The following is a 23693-nucleotide window of genomic DNA, read 5'->3' on the forward strand; positions in this document are numbered from 1 at the left end:
TCAAACTGGCTTCATTTTGGAATTACATGGGAGCTTAAAAATAACTTGTAGGAAGTCCAACCTCACACTTGCCAAAGTAGTACCTCAGAGGGTAAGGCCCAGGAAACGCTTATTAAGTGCTGGTTAACACACTGACAAGAAAAGGAAGGATTCTAAGGAGCAGCACAGACTCCTGATCATCTGGAATGTTTCCCCGTCACACCTTCCAAATCTCACTACAGGTGTTCACAATACCTCCAGAGTTCCCAGAATCTCATTACTACGAATCTGGACTGAGAAAAGTGAGAGGAAATAGCCCAAATTTCCCCCAATGCTTTTGCACAAATTCTCCATTCCTACCCATCTTAAGACCTACTTCTGGCTGGGCGTGGTGGCTCATGCCTGTAATCCCAGCACTTTGGGAGACCGAGGCGGGCGGATCACAAGGTCAGGAGATCGAGACCATCCTGGCAAACACGGTGAAATCCCGCCTCTACTAAAAATACAAAAAATTAGCTGGGCGTGGTGGCAGGCACCTGTAGTCCCAGCTACTCGGGAGGCTGAGGTAGGAGAATGGTGTGATCCCAGGAGGCGGAGCTTGCAGTGAGCTGAGATTGCGCCACTGCACTTCAGCCTGGGCGACAGAGCAAGACTCCGTCTCAAAAAAAGAGAAAGTGTAGGCCCTAGAAAAACATACCATAATGGGAAGAAAGGAAAAACTAAGTCTGAGATTGAGAGGACACAGGAGAAGCATGAAAGCAAGTCCATCATGTGGAAGAAGAGTTAGATTTATTCTGTACTGTTCTGGAAAGCAGAACTCTAATCCAAAAAAAATGGAAGGTTTAGGAAGATAAATGCCAATCAAACTTAACAAACCAAAACTCAACAGAATCCAAAAACAGGCTGCCAAGTAGTAATGAGTTCTGTTTGTTATTAGGGAAAACAAGCAAATAATTAGAATAAGGGGTAGAGGGTCACCTTTCAAATGATAAAAAGATTCCTGCTCTACGTGGAAAGTTGGCCTAAATTGGTGGTTTTCAAATTAGTTTTATTTTGGAATTACATGGGAACAACAACAACAAAAAAATGCTAGTAGTAGGTCCAACCCCAGATTTGTAGGCACCGACTTCAGCAATCAATCATAATCATCAAGAATGAGACAAACCAATGTCATGTGCCTTGTTGATGCAAGGCACTAAAAAGGACGTAATACCACTTCCGTGGTGCTCCTGCCAAAAATGTACACCCAGAATCTAACCATGAGGAAATATCAAACAAAGCTAAACTGAAAGACAGCATACAAAACAACTGCCCTGTGCTCTTAAAAACCATCCAAGTCATGAAAGGCTAAGAATGGCCAAGGAACTGTTCCATACTATTAATATGTATGCTCCTGGACTGGATTCTTGATCATAAAAAAAATTGCTCTAAAGGGCATCTTTGAGACAACTGGTAAAATTTGAACATAGATTCTATATTAGATAATGGTATTGTATCAATGTTGAATTTTCCAAATGTAATAAATGTATTGTGGCTTTATAAGTAAATGTCCTTATTCTTAGGAGATTTAGGTCAAACAACTAACTAATACCAAAACGGAAGTGTTTAGGATTAAAGGGTCATAATGTCCATGACTTAATATCAAATATTTCATCAGTGACAACAATTAATGCATACACACACACACACACACACAGAGAGAGAGAGAGAGAGAGAGAGAGAGAGAGAGAGAGAGAGAAAGGAAAGGTAGCAAAATGTTAACACTGGAGTATCAAGAAGAGTGTACTATAGTTCATGGCATTATTCTTACAACTTTAAGTTAGAAGTTTTTTTTTTTAAATAAAAAGTTTTTTAGAAGCTTGCCAGGTGATTCTAATGCAACTGGAAAGGTTGATTACATTTGGAGGGAATTGGTCTAGATAAAATTCCAAGTCCCTTTCTGTTCTAAGACTGTGAAATAATTTTAAATGTACCAAAAAAATAGATGTGCCCTAATATTAATTTGATTGTTGCTCATTTTATGATACTCAGACTAAGGAAGAATTGTTAAGAGGGGGTAAATGAGCAATTTTCATTTGGCTGGTTTAAACTGACTTGTTGAAAAAGGCCCCAAATATCGAAGAAGAACATGAAAGCTCCTAAAAACTACTTCTGCTCCCAAAACAAGCCATCTGAGTCTTCTTAATTTGTACAGGTGCCTGACAGAACTTAGCACTCAAAAGTACTTTAACAAAACAATTCCTAGACATAAGCCAGATCTATAAAAATTCACTGAATCAGAACAAAACCTAGGGAGATCAGTTTTTGGTTTTTTTTTTTTTTAGACGGAGTCTTCTCTGTCATCCAGGCTGGAGTGCAGTGGCGTAACCTTGGCTTACTGCAACTTCTGCTTCCCGGGTTCAAGTCATTCTCCTGCCTCAGTCTCCTGATTATAGGCATGTGCCACCACGCCTGGCTAATTTTTATATTTTTAGTAGTCACGGGTTTTCACCATGTTGGCTAGGCTGGTCTCGAACTCCTGACCTCAAGTAATTCACCAGCCTCAGCCTCCCAAAGTGCTGGGGTTACAGGGGTGAGTCACCATGCCTGGTCAAGGGAGGTTAGATTTGAATCAGCTCAAGACGGGTTTGCATTCTCAGCACAACCCAAACAGCTTACCTCTCTGTCTCTCTCTCTCTTATTATTATTATTATTATTATTACTATTATTTTTGAGACAGGGTCTCACTCTGTTGCCCAGGTGACAGTGATCACTGCTCACTGCAGCCTCGACCTCCTGGGCTCAAATGATCCTCCCACCTCAGCCTCCCAAGAATTTGGGATACAGGCATGTACCACTATCCACTATGCCTGGTTAATTTTTTATTTTTTCTAGAGATGGGATCTCATTATGTTGTCCAGGTTGGTCCCACATTCCTGGGCTCAAACAATCTTCAGCCTCGGCCTCCCAAATTCTGGGATTACAAGTGTGAGCCACTACATTGGCCACCTTTACTTTTTTTTTTTTTTTTGAGCCTGTCGCCCAGGCTGGAGTGTAGTGGCACGATCTCGGCTCACTGCAACCTCTGCCTCCTGGGTTCAAGTGATTCTCCTGCCTCAGCCTCCCAAGTAGCTGGGATTATAGGCACACGCCACCACATGCAGTTAATTTTTGTATTTTTAGTGGAGACAGGGTTTCACCATGTTGGCCACGTTGGTCTTGAACCCCTGACCTCTGCTGATCCACCAGCCTCAGCCTCCCAAAGTGCTGGGATTACAGCTGTAATCGCAGCATCTGGCCTCAGCTTTACTCTTAATGTGGTTTGCAACAATTGGCCTTTCAGGGTAGAGGCAAAGGGAATTATTTCCAAAGAAAGAAGTATGTTCTTACTACATTTAAACAAATTTTATTTTATATGTGCAAAATTAAAGGATAGGAAAATGTACTTTCAAGAACCAAAGTCTTACCCTTTATCAAAGCTTTACAAGCTCACTACACTAACCACTATTGGGAAAACAATCACTTCAAGTTTCCTCCCCATAAAAGAAAACTGAATAGACTAACTGCATAATGTTTCATTAAGTGTCATCTACTAGTAACAAAAACAGATTCCAAAAATGCCTTTGCAGAAATACATTATATACACTTCAAAAAATTAGCATCTCAAATATTACTAGTTACCAGATATTTTTACTTTATATATGTTATCTTAAACTCCAAAACAATCCAGCAAGGTAGATGGTAGTGCCGCATTTTACAAAAGAGCAAACAGGTTCAGAGAAATTAAGCAACTTGCTCAAGTCAACAAAACTAATAAGTCGCATCCCAGAACTTAAATTCTGGTCTACATGAACGCCTATGATTTATGAGTTTTCCACTCTACTACTATACTTCCAAAACAAAAAACAAAAAAACTAAGAGTATCTTCCTATTCTGAAGACTAGAAAACACAATACAGAGAGCAGGCCAATCACTGCACTTCAGCCTGGGCAACAGAGGGAGACCCTTTCTAAAATGAAAGAAAGAAAGGAAAGGAAAAGGAAGGGAAGGGAAGGGGAAGGAGGTAAGAAAGAGTAAGCCAAAACAAAGCTGATGTGCTCCACTACCTAAGGTCAAATTGCTTCTCTACCATTAAGACCCAACAGCTGAACAAAATCTCCCACAGGGCCTTCCCAGGTCCAGCCCATAGGCGGCTTCCTTTGCTAAATCACTATTTCTCAAAAGCATGAAATATCTGCCTTGTTTGGAAACATACAGAAGAACCTTATGTTTCTCTTCCCCAAGGCAGCTGTTTCCAGAGCAAGTAAAAGGTAGCTAATGTGGATAATGCAGTGTCTTGAGCACACTCCAGACTGTTGCCAAAAAGCAAACTTCATCTGAATAAAATCTCTGACCAAAACCAGCGGGTGAGAGCACCAAGGAAAGAGACTAACACCATCACCCAATGAACAAGCTCTGCTGCTCAGAAGTGGTAAAGGCTGAGGGGCAGACAGGGCTGGCCTGTTCATCACCAGGCACATCAAACTATGCTTTGTCCCAGCCTCATGGGGAGGGAGACTAAGGCAGGTGCCCACCTTGGTCCTGCAACATCGTTTCCTATTTCAGAACCCTTCCTGGGTCAAGCGTGATCGAGCAGAGAGAAGCGAATGGCTGGAGATACTGGGTGTGGTTTTAAAGCATCAGGCAGAGATGCACAAACTCCAGGAAATCAGAGAGAGGCATGCAACCGCTTTTAAAGGAATAAAATGGATCACGCTTGTCCTTTCCTCCACATCTCCACCATTAGCTATTGAAACCTGAAAATCAGATTCCATTTCAAAAGACAAATAGAAAGTAGGCTAAAAATATTTTTTTAATTCCGGGAAGTACAACTGAATCACTTTTTCTATGCTTATTTAAAAAGTAAGATAATTTGACATCTCTTAACTACATTTAAAAATTTTTAAGAATCAAAATTGTAAATTAAGTATGTAATATGGTCCCTTTTATTTCCCCATTCCTGCCATTTCAAATATTCCAGAAAAAACCACCCACCGTTTCCCAAATTAGTATGGGTTTAAAAAATAAAGTCAAAACCCACTGCAGCTGCATTTTCCCATTCCCAGACAAGCCAAAAGCAGATGGGCTGAAGCAGACAACAGTCAGCGTGATGAGGAGGAGCCTGAGTGGACAAGAGTAGAAGCGGAGAGGACCAAAGAGGAGGTACAGCTTGGAGAAATGATGCAGAGAATTCCTGGCAGCAAAGTACACACCTTGGCATTGATATAAGGGTCAAAGGGGCCGTACTTTTTGAGTTCTTTGATCTCAAGAGCATTCTACAAAAAGGAGAGGAAAAGAAAAAGTGATGACAAAATGGATGAAATATATCAAAGCAATACACAGCCCTGAGGGAACCCAACCCTAGAACTTGAATCTGCCCTCTGGATGCCTCAAAGGGAAGTTAATAAGAAAGACAACCTCCAGGGCACCTTACTCTTACCCCCCTTTAATCTAAGCATCCTACTGGAACCACATTAATGGTTTTAAAATGAAACCATATAGTGCTTGTAACCACTAGCTAGATCCATTAAAGTCTTCAAGCCACTGCAGACATCTTGCCCAGCTCCTGCCCACCCACCTGCCTACCAGATACTCAAAGCACTGGGCTGGGGTCCCATCTATCAACTGATACTCCAGGCAGGAGGCAGCTGTGAGCAGGTTAAGCTAGCACACTCAAGTAGCTCAAAAATCCATGCAGCTGTGTTTCAAGGCAAAAGTGAGCAAAGAGGATTAGAAATGGTTGCTGAACATTTCTTAAATGAGAAGGACTTTAATGGGTGACCAGTCTTTCCAACGTTGAAGAATATTAGTTACAAGCACACTTCATTATGCATTTCCTCCAGAGAAGAGACACGACCACTTTAGCTAGGAGGAGTAAAATTGCACTTAGATTCTAAAGAGGTAATTCTAAACAGCTACTTTTCATTCCCAAATGTTATAAACAAACATCCTCATTGATGATTTCAAATGTCTGTTGCTCACTTACCCAAAAAATACAGCCCAAAAGGGGAAAGGAAGGCTGATTAACAGTTATATACACACAATCTCCAAATCAAGAGATTTGGGAGCACTACATTAATTTTCTCATGTCTCAGAATGAAGCTGCCCTTCTCAGAATCAAAGTCATGCTCTTAACAGCTAACTAAGAACTGCATGAGTCTCCTGACAGATGGACTCGCCAGGATAATTTCCTATTTTTTGAGGGAAAACCTTGATCTAATCCTACAGGTAATTTAACAATCCCCTCTCGGCAAAGTCATTAGAAAAACAGTCCCTAAGCTTACTGAGAAACATCAACATCTCCCTCCTTCAAGGAACTGAGAAGAGTATCTACTTCAGTTCAGAGCAGAGAGTGGAAAGGGGAGAATGGCTTATCATGTAAGGAACGCCCGTCTCCTCTCAAACTTGCACACAACCTCCAACTCAAATAACAGGGAGTTGTATTTGTAAGAGGCAAGTTTTAACTTGCATAATCCAAGTACAATTTTTTCCAAAGATATACATGTAAAGAAGAGGAAGTATATTCTCAGAGTAATTAAATCCATGGCCATTATAAGGTTATTTTTGCTCAAATCCAGCCTTTTTCATTTTCTAAGAATCACCTCTGCTTTTTCAAAGCATGCTCATTTGGAGGACATCATGGAAATGATCTTCATTCCACTGAATCACCTCTGCCCTCCACTCACATGTGTTTGATTTGTGAGTTCATTTTTTGGCACTAGCATGAGTACTTCTACTGCTGCAAGTTCTGATGTATGTAAAACAACAGCATGGTTTACACAGTACTGACAAACACTGGGAAAGTTACACTGCCATGTCAAAGGCATAAACACAATTTATTTCTGAGACAGGGTCTCACTCTGTCACCCAGGCTGCAGTGCAGTGGCATAATCATGGCTCACTGCACCCTCAAACTCCTGGGCTTAAGTGATCCCCCGCTCCCGTCTCAGCCTCCTGAGTAGCTGGGACTACATGTGTGTGCCACCACATCTAGCCTTTTTTTTTTTTCTTTTTTTAAAATTTTTTATAGAGATGGGGTCGGGGAGATGGGGGTGCCTCACTATGTTGCTCAGGCTGGTCTCAAACTCCTGGCCTCCTGGCCTCAAGCAATTCTCCTACCTCAGCTTTCCAAAGTGCTGGGATTACAGGCATGAGCCACCACACCTGGCCTACAGTTAATTAAGCTCACTAGCTTGAAACTGACTCCATGCAATTTTGTAGGGTTTGCATTATTTCAAATTTTGCACATAAAGTGAATACAGTTGGCCCTTCATATCCACAGGTTTCCATCCATGGTTGGTAAATCTGCACATGTGGAACCCACAGACAGCGCTAATGTTACTTTGCCGTTTTACTTTGCCGTTTATAAGAGACTTGAGCATCCTTGGATTTTGGTATCTATGGGGAGGTCCTGGAAACAAAGGGCTGACTGTGTATACATTTTTTATTCTAGTACTATCGCAAATATGCATGAGTCAAATGCATATAAAATACATCCTCACAGTATAAGATCTACTAAGAAGAGTACAACTGGGAAGAGGGGAGTCATATTTAGGGTATGGAAGAGGTGGTTCCATGCTAAGGAACTGATTATCAAAAAAACAAACGAAGAGCTGGTTCTCTGAGATTTGAATTGTGGGGCTAAGATGGTGACGGGGTTGCCACATCTGGCTACAGCTGAATGGAGGGAGGAAAGCCTCCCTTCCTTCCGACCTGTTCATTGACTCTGGTGTGTGAAGGCCCTTGATGGATGAGCAACCGCACTATCTGGGCATCTCCTTTCCAAGCTGCCAAATGCAGAGGGTAGCAGCCTTTCGAGTCAGCCACATTGGTCAGTGCATCGTTCCTCAGAAGAACCTCGACCACATCCCTAGAAGGTAAAAATCAATCATGAGTTAGTAGAACTCAGGAGTCTTTCCAGCTAACAGCTCTTTACACCTGTATGGCACAAAGCCTTTTCACAGATATATCTCATTTGGCTCCTGCGTCTCTACCTGACCTCACCGCCCAGGCTTTTCCTTTTATTCCATGAGCTACTTGTACAGCTGATGATACGCAGCTGAACCACCTTGAGCCATGCTATACTGACTCATCACCTCTCTGTTTAGGCTTTCTTGGTAATCTATTTTTTTTTTTTTTTTTTGAGACAGAGTCTCGCTGTGTCGCCCAGGCTGGAGTGCAGTGGCCAGATCTCGGCTCACGGCAAGCTCCGCCTCCCGGGTTTACGCCATTCTCCTGCCTCAGCCTCCCGAGTAGCTGGGACTACAGGCGCCCGCCACCTCGCCCGGCTAGTTTTTTGTATTTTTTAGTAGAGATGGGGTTTCACCGGGTTAGCCAGGATGGTCTCGATCTCCTGACCTCATGATCCGCCCGTCTCGGCCTCCCAAAGTGCTGGGATTACAGGCTTGAGCCACCGCGCCCGGCCCGGTAATCTATTTTCTACTACTTTGAAAATGTCTGGGCCGGGTACAGTGGCTCAAGCCTGTAATCCCAGCACTTTGGGAGGTTGAGGCAGGCGGATTCGAGACCAGCCTGGCCAAGATGGTGAAACCCCGTCTCTACTAAAAATACAAAAATTAGCCGGGCACAGTGGTAGGCGCCTGTAGTCTCATCTACTCGGGAAGCTCTGGCGGGAGAATCACTTGAACCTGGGAGGCGGAGGCTGCAGTGAGCCGAGATAGTGCCGTTGCACTCTAGCCTGGGTGACAGAGCCAGACTCTATCTCAAAAAAAAAAAAAAAATGTTTGGACTCTTTGTCCAAACCTGTTTCCTTGTTTATGATGTTTAAACATCATTCAGGTGTTGAATTTACATAAAAGTAATCATACAAGACAAATATAATTATTCACCACATTATTCAGAGCATGTAGTGATGTAGGCGCTGAAAGCAGAGAGGTCAAGCAGAATAAAAGTTATTGCAGTCTGGGCGGAGTGGCTCACGCCTGTAATCCCAGCACTTTGGGAAGCCGAGGTGGGTGGATCACCTGAGGTCAGGAATTCAAGACCAGCCTGGCCAACATGGCAAAACCCCGTTTCCACCAAAAATACAAAAATTAGCCAGGCGTGGTGGTGGGTGCCTGTAATCCCAGCTACTTGGGAGGCTGAGGCAGGGAGAATTGCTTGAACCCGGGAGGCAGAGGTTGCAGTGAGCTGAGATTGCGCCATTGCACTCCAGCCTGGGCGACAGAGCGAGACTCTCTCTCAAAATCAATCAATCAATCAATCAATAAAAGGTTACGGCAAAAGCAAGCCAGATACATATGTTATCATTTGATATCCCCAGAAAGAGGAACTTGCTTTTTTCCTGGTGACAGCACTAATTAAACAGATACCAGTATATAATTATCCCTATGAATGTGAGGTCAAAGAAAATCCCCACTGTAAATAGAAACAGCATCTGGAAATGAATTTGGCTAGCAAACTATAGCCATTTAAGTTCAAGATTCACTTTAATTCAGATATATTCAGATATATGGGAACAGTGTTCTCTATAGATTTCTTTTTAGCTATATCTAAGATGGCTACAGAAAAGACTTAACGATTATATTCAGTGTACTTTATAAATGTTTAATGCTGAAGGAAACAACCATTGCCTCTTTCTGGTATGTTGGAGTCAATCAGGGTGGGTCAAATATTGGACAAGTGACACAAAATACTCTAAGGGGGTGAGGGCTCTGGAGCTCCTTGCTCAGCAAAATCTAAAATGATTCCAATAATCCCTCCTCATAAAAACTACACTGGTGGCCAGGCGCCGTGACTCATGCCTGTAATCCCAGCACTTTGGGAGGCCGAGGCGGGCAGATCACCTGAGATCAGGAGTTTGAGACCAGCCTGACCAATGTGGTGAAACCCCGTCTCTACTAAAAATACAAAAATTAGCCGCGTGTGGTGGCAGGTGCCTGCAATCCCAGTTACTTAGAAGGCTGAGGCAGGAGAATTGCTTGAACCCAGGAGGTGGAGGTTGCAGTGAGCCGAGATTGTGCCACTGCACTCCAGCCTGGGCAACAAGAATGAAACTCCATCTCAAAAAAAAACAAAAACAAAAAAACTACACTGCTGCTACTTATTGCCTATAGTACTTGTTTTCCTTTAACACCACCTATTTTGTTACACTCTGGTTTACATTCTTTGACATCCTGGCAAAACCACTCACTGTGCGCCCTGACAATGCCTGCCCCTTTGCTGAGCAATCTGAAGGGCAGTGCCCCATCACTTAAGCCTCTGCCTTCTCTCTCAAATTCTCCCCAAAGCATGCCTTCTCCAGAGAATGTTGCACACAAATCCCACCCAGTTCCCAATAACTTCTCTATACTCGGGAGAATTACATAGGCCATTTAATGTATTTTTTCCCCTTAAAAAGGGTTCTTGTGTACAGGGCTAATTTTATGAGGAAAGAATGGCAGGCAAGAAGAGAGAGTAAATAAATAACTATTGAAACCGAAGACAGCTTTCTCATGACCACTCAGTCTATTTTCAGTTTATCGAGCAGTTAGTTACCTAATAGATTCCAGCCCCTTTATGTTCTGGCTGCCCCAAATGTGATCATCATACCTAGAACATTACGTAGCACTGGAACATTCCAGAGGGGAAAAGAACAAGCAGAAGTAAAGGTAAAACTTAACTCTTGGCTAAAGATTTTTTGGTGGATGGGGTGGGGAAGGATGTTTAAATAACACATGAAAGAAAGACACAGAAATCCTGAATGAACTGAACTTAGGTTTGTTTTTCTCTGTTTTTCAGTGCCACCGCTTAGCAAACCTTTGTTTTGTTTTCGTTTTTTACAGATAGGGTCGTTCTGTCACCCAGGCTGGAATGCAATGGCACAATCATAGCTCTCTGCAGCCTCAAACTCCTGGGCTTAAGTAATCCTCCTGCCTTAGCCTCCTGAGTAGCTAGGACTTCAGGCACGCTACCACGCCTGGTTAATTTAAAAAATTTTGTGTGTGTTTGGAGATGGAGGCTTGCTTTGTTGCCCAGGCTGCTCTCAAGCTCATTTTCATGTGATCCTCCCACCTCGGCCTCCCAAAGTGCTGGGATTACAGGCATGAGCCACTAAGCCCAGCCAGCAAACTTTTCTAGAAAATGAAAAGGCAACGTGAAGGCCTGGGTTCTGTAGGGTGAGGGCAGGGATGCAGTACATTGATACTTACTTATGGCCATTCAAAGCAGCATGGTGCAGGGGTGTGTAGCCAGTGCTGTCAACACAGTTCACATTTGGCCCTCTCCACATGCTATCAGGGAAAAAAAAAGAGAGAGAGAGAGAGACATAGATTTCACAGACTGGAGTTGCAAACCAAAGTTAGAGATAGCTAGCTAATTAGTAAAGATTTCTGTGTGGTGTTCAACCAGACCAGTTACTTCTGAATGACCCCTGATAACGTACAGCAGCTATACACTGCAGAGATGCATAGCACTGAGGGTACACTTCAATGGTTTGCTAAACATAGTCAAGTGTCAAGACAACAGTGTCATCGCTTAAGAGTTTGTTCTTCTAGTACTCCCATGATTGCAAAAACAGCTCATTGAAAGGTCATCAAAGACAGAACAGGTATTGAACACCCACTCCTGTGCTGGTGACTGAAGGTTTGAGAGAGACTTCAACACAGATCAGATAATCAAGATGAGTCACCGAGCAAGGACCAAGATCAAAAAAGCACCAGGAGATGTGTCTTAAGATGAAAGAGACAATTTTGCCTTTCTTTTGTAAATATGTCTTATTAGTAATTAAAAAAAAAAAAAAAACAGAATCTATAATCACAGTGTCTTATCTGACTTAAAAACACCATAGGAGGGAAGTTGAAATGTTACCTTACTTAATCCTCAAAGCCTTAGTTCTTATTTCTGTTTCTGCATTGGCCTTACTGCATTGACCAGAGCTTCTAAAATAATATCAAATAATCCTAAAAGCCTTAGTTCTTATTTCTGTTTCTGCAAACCTTACTGCATTGGCTAGAGCTTCTAAAAGAATATCAAGTAGCAGAGGGCAAACTTGTTTTGTTCCTGCTTCTAATAAAAATGCCTCCAATGGTTTGAGGTAGATACTCTGCAACTTGTAAAAGAAGTATCCTATTTTTTTTCCAAAAAGTGTTATTAGAGATTGTTGGTTAAATGTATTTTCTGCATATATGGAGATAATAGCTTTTCACATTTAACAACCTAATATGTTGTTATCAATAGGTTTCTTAATATTAAGCCATTCTTGGAGTAAACTTAATTGGCCATTTCCATTATAATTCTACTTGAGAGCATCTATTTGAGAGTAGATTACTTAGAATCTATATTCGTAATTGAGGCTGGTTTAAAGTTCTTGCTTTTGTGCTATTGTTACTGGATGGCATCAGTGTTAGGTTTAGGTCACAGGTCAGCTGGGCAGCTGTCTACTCATTTCCATATTGAAGAATCAATGACAGGCCAGGTGTGGTGGCTCACGCCTATAATCCCAGCACTTTGGGAAGCTGAGGCGGGTATCAGTTGAGGCCAGGAATTTGACACGAGCCTGCCCAACATGATGAAACCCTGTCTCTACTAAAAATACAAAAATTAGCTGGGCATGGTGGTGTGCTCCTGTAATCCCAGCTACTCGGGAGGCTGAGGCAGGAGAATTGCTTGAATCCGGGTGTTGGAGGTTGCAGTGAGCCAAGATCACACCACTGCACTCCAGCCTGAGAGAGAGAAACTCTGTCTAAAAAAAAAAAGAAGACAATGACAGAGCACTAAAATTACAAAGAATTACCAGTAAAACCATCTGAGCCCAGAGCCTGTATGCTCAGTGTTGGAAGCAATATTATTTATAAAATTTTGGCCGGATACGGTGGCTCACACCTGTAATCCCAGCACTTTGGGAGGCCAAGGCGGGTGGATCACCTGAAGTCAGGAGTTTGAGATCAGCCTGACCAACACAGTGAAACCCATCTCTACTAAAATATACAAAAATTAGCCGGGCATGGTGGTGCGCACCTGTAGTCCTAGCTACTCAGGAGGCTGAAGCAGGAGAATTGCTTGAACCCAGAATGCGGAGGTTACAGTGAGCCAAGATCGTGCCATTGCACTCCAGCCTAGGCAACAAAGTGAGACTTGATCTCAAAATAAATAAATAATAAAGTAAAATTTTAGCAATAGGCATCAATAGACAAATTATTGTAACTACAGTACAGAGTAGAATATCATATGCCAGTTATACTGCTATGTAATAAGAAAAAAAGATCATAATGTTGAGAAAAAAGAAACAAAATTGTAAATATTATAGTCATAGCTCAGAAAGGATGAAATTTATCAGGATAGTAGATTAAGTGCACAAGTTTACTCTACCCCCTGCCTAAAGTTCTCCGAAGTGACAGAAAAGATATCCCACCCTACACAGATAGCTACAGACAGATTCACACCAAGAAAATTTTAAAAAGATACCATCAAGTAACCGGCAATGTTGAGGAATTACTAAAAGGCAGAAAGTAGACAAGGTCAGATCTACAGAGACACAATCTAGAAGAATGCAAATTAAAACATTCATTGACAAAAATGAACATAATGACATCATCAAGTGTTTCTAAAGATTAGGAAAACAAGCAATCTTAAACACCACTGGTAAAGTTTAAACTGGTAAATTCCTTTGGGAAGATAATTTGGCACCATTGATCAAAACCAAAAATAGGATTCACTTTGAGGCAGCAATTCCACTTACAGGCAACTACCCAACAGAGATACTTATATATGTGCACAAAGACACATGTTGGTACAGGATTGCTTCATTGTAAGAGTTAAAAACTAAAAACTTAATGTCTATCCATAGGCAAGCAGTAAAATATTAGGTATACTCATAAAATAAAATACTACATAACCGTCAACAACAACAGTAATAACAAAGGAAAGAAAACAAATTGAACCTTTAAGTCCTGACATCAAAAGACTTCCCAAGACATACCGTGCTACAAGAAAGCGACAGAAGAAGTCATTGTATAATACACACCGCTGTAAATGGATGGTGACTAGAAGAGCACTCACCAAATGCTGACTGTGCTCACCTCTGGGGAAGGAAATCTGTGTGTTAGGGAGCACTGCAGATGATGGAGAGAGACTTTCCTATTGCGTCTGTATTCTACCACAGTTTAAAACGCTTACAGTGAGAATCTACTCACATAGTGCTTTTACAATAATAATATTGTAAAAGAAACAGGGGAATCATCTGTGCACGAGGAAAAGAAGAAAAAAAGTCAAAATGTTAATAAAACACAGCTGTATATGGGTGACAAGCCACTATAATGAGCATGTAGATATTAGGTTTACAATCTTAAGATACATTTTAAGTAGGAAAAGTGGGCTTCTGTACAGCAAAGGAAACCGCCAGCAGAGTAAAAAGACCACCTATGGAATAGGAGGAAATATTTGCAAACCATACATCTGCTAAGAAGGTTAATATCCAAAACATACAAAGAACTCAGAACAACTCAATAGCAAGAAAGCAAATAACCTGACTGAAACATTGGGCAAAAGATCTGAAAAGACATTTCTCAGAAGAAGACACACAAATGGCCAATAGGCATATGAAAAAATGCTCAAACCACTAGTCATTACAGAAATGCAAATTACAACCAAAATGATATATCACCTCATGCCTATTAGAATGGCTATTACCAAAAAGACAAAAGCTAAATGTTAGCAAGGATGTAGAGAAAAGAGCACCCTTGTACACTGTTGGTAAAAACAAAAATTAGTACAGCCATTTATAGAAAACAGTACGAAGTTCCTCAGAAAGTTAAAACTAAAACTACCATATGAACCAGCAATTGTACTACTAGGTATATCCAGAGGGAGTAAAATCAGTACCTGGAAGAAATGTCTGCACTTCCATGCTCATTGCAGGATTACTCCCAGTAGCCGAGATATGGAACCAACCTACCTGTCCATCAATGGACAAATGAATAAGAAGATGTGGTATATATAAACAATGGCATATTTTCCTTAGGAAAGGAAGGAATATCCTGTCATTTGTAATAACATTCATCAACCTAGAGGACATTATGGTAATAAAATAAGCCAGTCACAAAAAGACAAATACTGTATAATTTCACTTACATATGGAATCTAAAAATGTTGAACTCACAGAAGCAGAGAGTAGAACGGTGGTTACTAGGAGCTGGAGGGGGTGATGTTGGGGAGATGTTGGCCAAAGGAACAAAATTTCAGTCAGGAGGGATAAATTCAAGAGATCTACTGCACAATAAGGCAATTATACTTAATAACAATGTATTATAATCTTAAAAATTGCAGCCGGGTGTGGTGGCTCATGCCTGTAATCCCAGCACTTTGGGAGGCCAAGGCAGGCAGATCACCTGCGGTCAGGAGTTCGAGACCAGCCTGGCCAACATGGCGAAACCCCATCTCTACTAAAAATACAAAAATTAGGCGGGTGTGGTAGTGCATGCCTGTAATCCCAGCTACTCGGGAGGCTGAGGCAGGAGAATTGGTTGAACCCAGGAGGCAGAGGTTGCAGTGAGCCGAGATCATGCCATTGTGCTCCAACCTGGGTGACAGAGCAAGACCCCATCTCAAAAAAAAAAAAAAAAAAAAAAAAAAAAAGCACTAAGAGAGTTGGTGTTTTTTGTTGGTTTGTTTTGTTTTGTTTTGTTGTTGAGACAGAGTCTCACTCTGTCGCCCAGGCTGGAGTGCAATGGTGGAATCTTGGCTCACTGCAACCTCCGCCTCCCAGGTTCAAGCGATTCTTCTGCCTCAGCCTCCTGAGTAGCTGGGACTATAGGTGTATGCCACCATGCCTGGCTAATTTTTTTTGTATTTTTAGTAGAGATGGGGTTTCACCATGTTAGCCAGGATGGTCTTGATCTCCTGACCTAGTGATTCACTTGCCTTGGCCTCCCAAAGTGTTGGGATTATAGGCATGAGCCACTGCGCGAGAGTTGGTTTTTAAGTGTTCTCACCATAAAAATGATATGTGAGGTAATACATAGGTTAATTAGCTCAATTTAGCCACTCTATAATGTACAGCTATTTTAAAACATCATAATGTATACAACAAATATATAAAGTTTTGTCAATTAAAAATAAATTTTTACAAAGCAAGTTACATGTATTTTGATATCTAGGCTATTTGTTCATTGTCAACTAAGGATGGTAAAGACAAGGTGAGGAGCCTGAGGGACATCGTGATACCCCACCCTCCACTAAGCCTGAACTTCTACAGCACTTTCTAAACAAGGAGCTAAATGCAATTAAATCTCTAACACATTTGTACAATGATCTCATTTTCCAAACCAAAAAGTATATGACTATGCCTGACAATGGATCAGGGTGACGGCAAGTGACATGGATCTGGAAAATCTGTGAGGTGCAGTTGTCACACTTATTTTCAAATTGCCACACAAGAGGAAATATCACCATTACAGTATAGGTGACACTAAGAAGCTAAAAACAAATTATTTGCCCCAAATCACATGCCAAATCAGTGGCAGATCAAAAACTCTCTTTGATGGAGCTCATGGCATTTGGCCAAACAAGGACTGTCTGATCTAACTGGAACGACAACGTGAAGCGAATATGTAGTGGACATAATTCAGCAGCAAGGTGACTAGAATAACTAAGAGGAGCTGAGAAAAGAAATACTAAGGCCGGTTAAAGTGGCTGAGAGTGCGGGCCTATCAGCTACTAATTTAGTTCTATTAGAACTCAACTATCTCAGCCCTCTCAGTCCATGTCACCAAGAAACCCTGAAACTAAGATTTAAACTGCCTTTGATTTTAACAAAAAGGCAGGATCAAGCAAGCCTCTCATCATTTTCTAACTTTTGCCTCCATGACTGGTTTAAAGGTGATTAAGTTTGGACATCCTATGTCAGCACTAAAACTTCCTCAAAACAATCAGAAAAGGAAAAAAGATAGTGACTTCACTGCAAAAAGCTGCAACCTTTCCAACCACAGAGGTCTTTTTTCCTTCTTTTTCTCTACCTTCTCCTTCAAAAGCCCATCTAGAAGTTTTGGGGACTGGGGAACATATTAAACAAAATCTAAACGAAAATAGAGAACTATAATCTCCTTGTTTGGAATTTCAGCTTCAGACAGGATGGTAGTAACATCCCCCTCCACCCAAGTTTCTTCCTTTTTGGCAGCTCAAGAAAAGAGTTATTTACAATCTAGGTCTTCCTCCCTATCACGGCTGTCCTATTAGGTTTTCTAAAACTGTAAGCACCAGAGGGCTACTCACCGACAAACAAAAGCAGCATATAATGCACCAGGAACTAGGGAAAACAACTTTAACCACAGCCGAGGAGATTCCTAAGCAAAGTTTAACCTGTAGAGATTGTACAGAAATGCAATAGCTGCTCTTGACTTGCAGGACAAATGCTCAGACTGATCTTAATGGGTCCTGGAGCAGTCACAGCAAGCCTGCGTGATGAAGCTATGGAACCTAGGTTAGGAGCGTGGGCTCTGCGGTTAGCCGACCTGACTTCAAAACTCGCCTCCGCCACTTGTCACGTTTTTTGATCTTGGACAATTCACTTGATTCTCCACGGCACTGTCTCTGCATTTGTAAAGTCTACTGTGATGGGCTCCCCAGGACTTAAATCATCCATGGAAACTTCTAGAAGCTTGAGCAAGTATAATAGTATTGAGAGGCCTAGCATGTCAAAAAAAGCTTACCTGCTTTCACATGATGCTGAAACACAGCAAGCCTTGCCCTATGCGCCTCGGTGGCACCTACGTTTTGGAATGGCATCTAAAGCACTGCGGAGGGCACGGAAGAATATGACTGGTGAGGCCCTGTGGCTTTTGAATCCCCCCTCAAAGGCCTCTCTCCATTCCTTTAAAAACTGACTGTATGTGTAGACATGCTGGGCTCTGTGCTGAATTTGGAGGTTTTGATGCATAGAAACAGCCCACTCTATTTGGTGAAGGTGCCAAATGAGGTCCTGTTTGTGGAGCTACTCACGCATGTATTCAACAGACATGTGAAGTGCGCCTTCTAGGGGCTGGAGCTGCAGATGGAAAAAGACAAAGTCTCTGCCCTCATGGAGCTTGATTTCTAGGAGGAGGGAGTGAGTGAGTGAATAAGCAAACAAATAGATCCTATGACGCCTATGTGGTGTAAGGCCCAAAAGTGAGCAAAGCAAGCAGAGGCAGCAAAGGAAGGGGATAAAAAGGAAATGAGTGATATTTGAGATAAGGTCATCAGGAAAGACCTCTCTAAGAAGGTGACCTTTGAGAAGAGATCTGAAGAAAGTAAAGAGCCGTGAGGGTGTCTGAGGTAGACAGGCAGAGTAACATCAAACACAGGAGCCCTGGGAAGGAACGTGCCTGACATGTGGCTGGAGAGGGGAGTAGCAGGGAGCTCTGCCCACAGAGATGCCAGAGGACGTTACAAAGGACACCAAGGAGAGTTCAGTCCCACAGGCATCCGCTGAGCACCTATTAGTGCTCACTGCCCGGGGCAGAAAACGGAGGAGGACGTAAAGTCCACACTTGAAGGAAAGGGGAGCACTTTCAAACCAACGGGAGGTGCAGGCTCTAAAGTCTAAACTGAGGTGATCAGAAACCAAATCTCTTAACAGAGAATCAGGGTTCCTCCTACCTGATTTCAAAAATCCATCAACACTCATAGCTAAATTTACTTACCACTCTTCAGACCCAGCAACACTCAAGCGAAAGCTTGAGGTAAAATTGCTTAAAGACTCTGTGAAATCAAGTAAGAATCGCAAAAACAAGATAAATGGGATATTTATTCTGTCGAGTACAGAAAGTGGCCCAGCTCAAATGTCCCCTGATCCTCAACACCTTTCCTGATTACACTGGCTGGTATTAATTTCACCCGTCTCAGATCTTCCAGATCATCCACTGCACCTTCCACCACATTTATCCTATCTGATCCTGAGCCGCAGTGAATTCTTTATCCTGCTCATTCATACCATGTATTATAAGTCCTTTAGGAAATCCCTCATGTTTCCAAGAACAGAGCACTATGTAAGGAACTGGCCCAGGGCCACCAGGGTGCAACTTCTAACATTCAGTTTTCAGCAGCCTGCTCACTCCCTCTTGCCAGATCAGATTCTTGCCAACCCTGAACCAACACTACCCCAGTGTGACATGGTCTCTATGCAGTATAACAAACCTAGTCCATTTATATCCATTAAGAATGGCAAAAATCTCTTGATGGGACATACAAGAACACTGCATCTGAGATGTCTATACATAAAACACAGAGACAGAAGAACCATAAGTTAGAACCAAAGTGCCCAGGCCACTTTTGTGTGTGTGAGGTCAGATTTCTGGACCAAATGATACCCTAAGTGGCTCTTAGCTGGCAGTAAACATGATTCATGTGGTGGCCCAGCTACTTTATTGCTTACTTTACACAGACAAGTAATGGTATCTCAATGGGCCAGAAGACTGTCCAATCCAGTTCCATCCAATAAATGTTGATGCCACAGTGCTGGACAGTCCCTTCCCTTGAGTTCAGTGAGGAAATCAGACCAGTAAACAAATGACAATACTACACAGTGTGTGACATTCTGGGAAGGAAGTACACAAACTGGCTTAAGGGAAATGGGAACAGGGAGGTTTTACAGAAGAGGAGATACTTAAGTTGAACCTTAAAGTTTAGGAGGAAGCAGCCAGGCAGAAACGAAGAGGCAACATCCAAATTCACTGTCCCCTGAGTAGTCTCAGCAAAGTGGGACACCTGCAAGTAACTATGAGTGGCTGGAGCATACAACTGGAAGGATGGTGAATGCAAGGTTGAATAGGCCAGCAGAGTCAAATCAGAAAGGGTCCTGTATGCCGCTGAAGAGATTCAAGCGAGGAATGATCAGATGGGTGTTTTAGAAAAATCCTTCTGTTGACAGCTGGGAGGCAGGTACTCAGATGGTCCATTTGTTATTCGCTATACTGTTGTGATGGCCTGACATATTTCAGAATTTTTTTCATCATTATGCTGAGTGGGTGTGTAAATGATACACTAGGAGAAGTGTGTGACTAGATCCAGGGAGCCCAGATGAAGTTAGTAATTCAGGCATGAAGTGAACACCTAAATGACAGCAGTGCAAAGAGGACAGAGAAAAAAGGATAGATTCAATACAAAAGACAGGACCTTGTCAAATGCAGGTTGGGGTGCAGTGGCGGCTGTTTGAATCAGGCTACTCGGTGAGTAGTGAGAATTCTGGAGGAAAACCAGGGTTGCTTTGTTTTGTGATTGTGGTGACATGAGGTAGGGGAGAAGAGAAGGGAGCAGGAGGGAGTTTTATTTTGAATTTGTTGAGGCTGAAATGAATTTTGACTCCCATATGTAGATGTCTGGTCAGTAGGTCAATATGAAGGACAGGAACCCATAATCCTATGTTATATAAAGCCCATCCTTGTTTGTACCATGGTTATATACCAAATAACTTAAAGTGACAATGTCTAAATGTTTACATGCATTTGCATGCATGTTACCCATACTTGGCTCTTACAGGCACACTATGAAGAAGGAAAACAGATACCGGTATTTCCATTTCATAGGTAAGAAAACTGAAGTTCAAATGACTTGCTGATTGTCATATAGTTGGTTACATGAGAACAGAAATAAAATTCCACATCTGACTCTAGTGCATGTTCCTTCCAGTTTCTCCAGGCCCTTGACACTGAATGTTTACAGAAAACAATGTGCATCTCTGTGGGTCAAGGTCAACGACTCAAAGCATCAAGTCAGATAAAGGCCTTCTGGATCACAGACCCTGTAAAGAGGGAGCAATAAACTCAAGGGGAAAGAGAGGTCCTAGGCAACTCTCCAAAAATTCTTCATTAAATCATAAGGTCTAAACAGGAGTTTGTCTCATCAGCCTTTTTCTGTCAAAAGCTTTCAATGTTTTCTTCTTTTGGTTATCCTTGCAAAGGGAGATTTATCTCTGAACCTCAGGAAGGGCTGGCAGTTTTCCAACACAAGGAAACACTCTCTCAAATCAGTCTAATTTAGAAAAGATTTCATCTCACTCAAATGAATTTGACACATCCTTCCTAAAATGCTTTCTACATACTTAACAGTTGAGGGTAAAAGGAGAGATACAAGGAGTCTATGAAACCATCCCCACTGTCAGAGAAGCTTGTAATCTTCAAGGGAAGACAAAACATACAGACATGAAACAGTCAGACACAAAAGCCCCACAACAGTGCCAAAAGAGTTCAGTTAACTGGGCAAAACTGAGCATGTACTTTTATTTCTGCTCCCTCCTGAAACCCATTAAAACCAGAGTTAAATAAAAAGGGTGAAAGGAACAGAAGATAACTGAACATAAAATGTTGATCCTTTTTGAAAGATAAAAAGTAGGTAAGTTAGTAGAGCTGAGGGAGTGAATCTCTGCAGCCCGTGAAGGGGATGCCAATCCACACAGACACCCTTGGGAAGGCTCAGGGATTAGAGGCACCAGGTGGCAGAGGAGGCCAGGGATGGGGAGGGGCTGAAAACCAGGACTTAATACAAATTCTGTATAAAGAGGTGTTATACCACCAGGTTTGCTGTCAACATCCAGGACAGCCAGGGACTATCACTTCTCTACCTACACAGGAGAAGGTTGATTTATTCTGTAAGAACCAGCTCAGATCTAGATGCAGGAATATTAGGAACAGCAGAAGGTAGGGGAAGGAACTGTACTGAAATCAGAGGCCCTGATTGAAAGTCTCTATCTTGAAGGATGAGATCCCAGCCTCCCTAACCCACTTGGCTTCCAGAATGCTGGCAGCTCCACTCCCATCCCCACACAGGAAAGTTGAGGGATTCTTTCCTGGAGAAAACAAATGATACCACAGAAAAGTTCAACAGATGATGGCTTTGGAGGATTTCCCAACAAAACAGGGGTGCTCCTCCCCCATAACCCTATATAATACTAATATAAAGCCCATCCTTGACAATCTCTTCCCACCTCTATACAGAACATCCAATCAGCTTTTTAGTGTCTTATGCTTTAATACAAGTGACAACCAAGGATTGCCAGACATTTGAGGAAAAGCCTTTAACATGAAGACAGAACACAAAATAAACAGAAAAAAATGACTCAAAGAAATGAGACAAGGAGCCAAATAAAACCTCAAAAATCTATTATCACAGAATAGCATCCAAAAAAAAACCCCAAAAAACAAAAAACAAAACAAAACCAAAAAACAGGATCAGTGAAAAGTTCTTGGAAATTAAAAATAATAATATAAATAAAAATATAAATAATGATCCAGAAGATAAAAGTGAATAAATCTCTCAGAAAGTAGAACCAAAGATAGAGGTTGGAAATAGAAAAGATAAAATTCGAGGACCAAAAGTTCCAGAGGAAAGAGAAAAAGATCATCAAAGAAATAATTTAAGAAATTTTCCTTGAACTTCTGCTTATAGGAGTCCATCCTGTGCTCAGTATAAATGAATAAGAAATTTTTAAAAGTCACATTGTGAAATCTTATAATAAATGGGATAAAGAGAACACAGTTTGAGAGTAAAAAAACAGCTTGCATACAAAGAATTAAGCGCCACCAGAATTTTCAATAGCACCTCTGGAAGCCATAAGACAAAGGAGAAATGCTTTCAAAATTCTGAGGTGAAATGACTTCCAATCAGTCAAGTATAAAAAGAGAATGGATATTTTTAGACATGCAGGGTCTCCAACTTTACCTCCCACACACTCTTTTATCAGGAAGTGACTGGAGGATGTGCTCTACCAAACAAATGAGCAAACCGAGAAAGAGGAAGACGGGTATCCAGGAAACGGGGTGAAGGGAATCAGCTACGCAGCCTAGAGACCATATCTGGAGAATGCTGGGAATCCAGGGGGGAATCTGCAGGAGGAAACGAAACTAACATGATCAACTGATATATCTGCCTAGGATGTAAAAAAGAATACTTAAAAATTACAGTTGTGATTTGGGAAGTAAGAATAAGCTGGACGTAGAAAACTCAGAAAATGGTCGGGCACAGTGACTCACGCCTGTAATCCCAGCACTTTGGGAGGCCAAGGCGGGCGGATCACCTGAGGTCAGCAGTTGGAGACCAGCTTGGCCAACATGGAGACACCCCATCTCTACTAAAAAATACAAAAATTAGCTGGGTGTGGTGGCAGGTACCTGTAATCCCAGCTACTTGGGAGGCTGAGGCAGGAGAATCGCTTGAACCTGGGAGGTGGAGGTTGCAGTGAGCCAAGATCACGCCACTGCACTCCAGCCTGGGCGACAGAGCAAGAGACTGTCTAAAAAAAAAAAAAAAAAAGGAATAAAGAAAAAAGAAAACTCAGAAAATCAACGGGAAGAAAATTAATTAATTGTACAAGAAAAAAACAGAATTATAGCATAACTGGCTCAGCAGGTAAATAATCCTAACAGTCATAACAACATAAACATAAGCATTGAATACTGATGTAACTAAAAGCTGTGATACACTTGAAGGATGAAGGGGGAGGCAGTGGACAGAGAGTGTAAGAAGGCTAACAGTGACTAATGGAGGATGTTTAAAATTTTTAAATAAAGAAATAACAGCAGAAGCCTAACAATCAGAAATATGGAGGAAACACCAGAAGAAGAAAACACTAAGAACTGGAAAGGGTTGCTTTCCCAGGAAGGGAATGAGGTGTGCACAAATGGCCTTCCAGTGGGACTGATGCAGAAAGGATGCTGACACTGCGTGACAGGTGGGCAGGCCCTTGTCAACTATGAAATCTATAATTCTAGGAACCTTGTGGTTTTGTG

General features: G+C 41.9%; 1 protein-coding gene across 9 annotated transcripts in view; it reads right to left on the reverse strand.

Moving 5' to 3' along the window:
- Positions 1–23693, reverse strand: part of ANKS1A (ankyrin repeat and sterile alpha motif domain containing 1A) — a 196190-nt gene that overhangs the window by 108561 nt on the left and 63936 nt on the right. For 5 of the 9 annotated variants that reach the window (XM_078000110.1, XM_015136173.3, XM_078000106.1 and 2 more), the window contains exons 2-4: positions 11148–11228; positions 7711–7867; positions 5211–5273 (exon numbers count right to left, since the gene is read on the reverse strand). In XM_078000110.1, the coding sequence (XP_077856236.1) occupies positions 5211–5273; positions 7711–7867; positions 11148–11228 (301 nt within the window). The remainder of the gene's footprint in view (positions 1–5210; positions 5274–7710; positions 7868–11147; positions 11229–23693) is intronic. The other 4 variants (XM_001111692.5, XM_078000108.1, XM_078000113.1 and 1 more) reach the window with 2 other exon arrangements.

The sequence above is a fragment of the Macaca mulatta genome, chromosome 4 (genome assembly GCF_049350105.2).
Source record: "Macaca mulatta isolate MMU2019108-1 chromosome 4, T2T-MMU8v2.0, whole genome shotgun sequence".
Lineage (NCBI taxonomy): Eukaryota > Metazoa > Chordata > Mammalia > Primates > Cercopithecidae > Macaca > Macaca mulatta.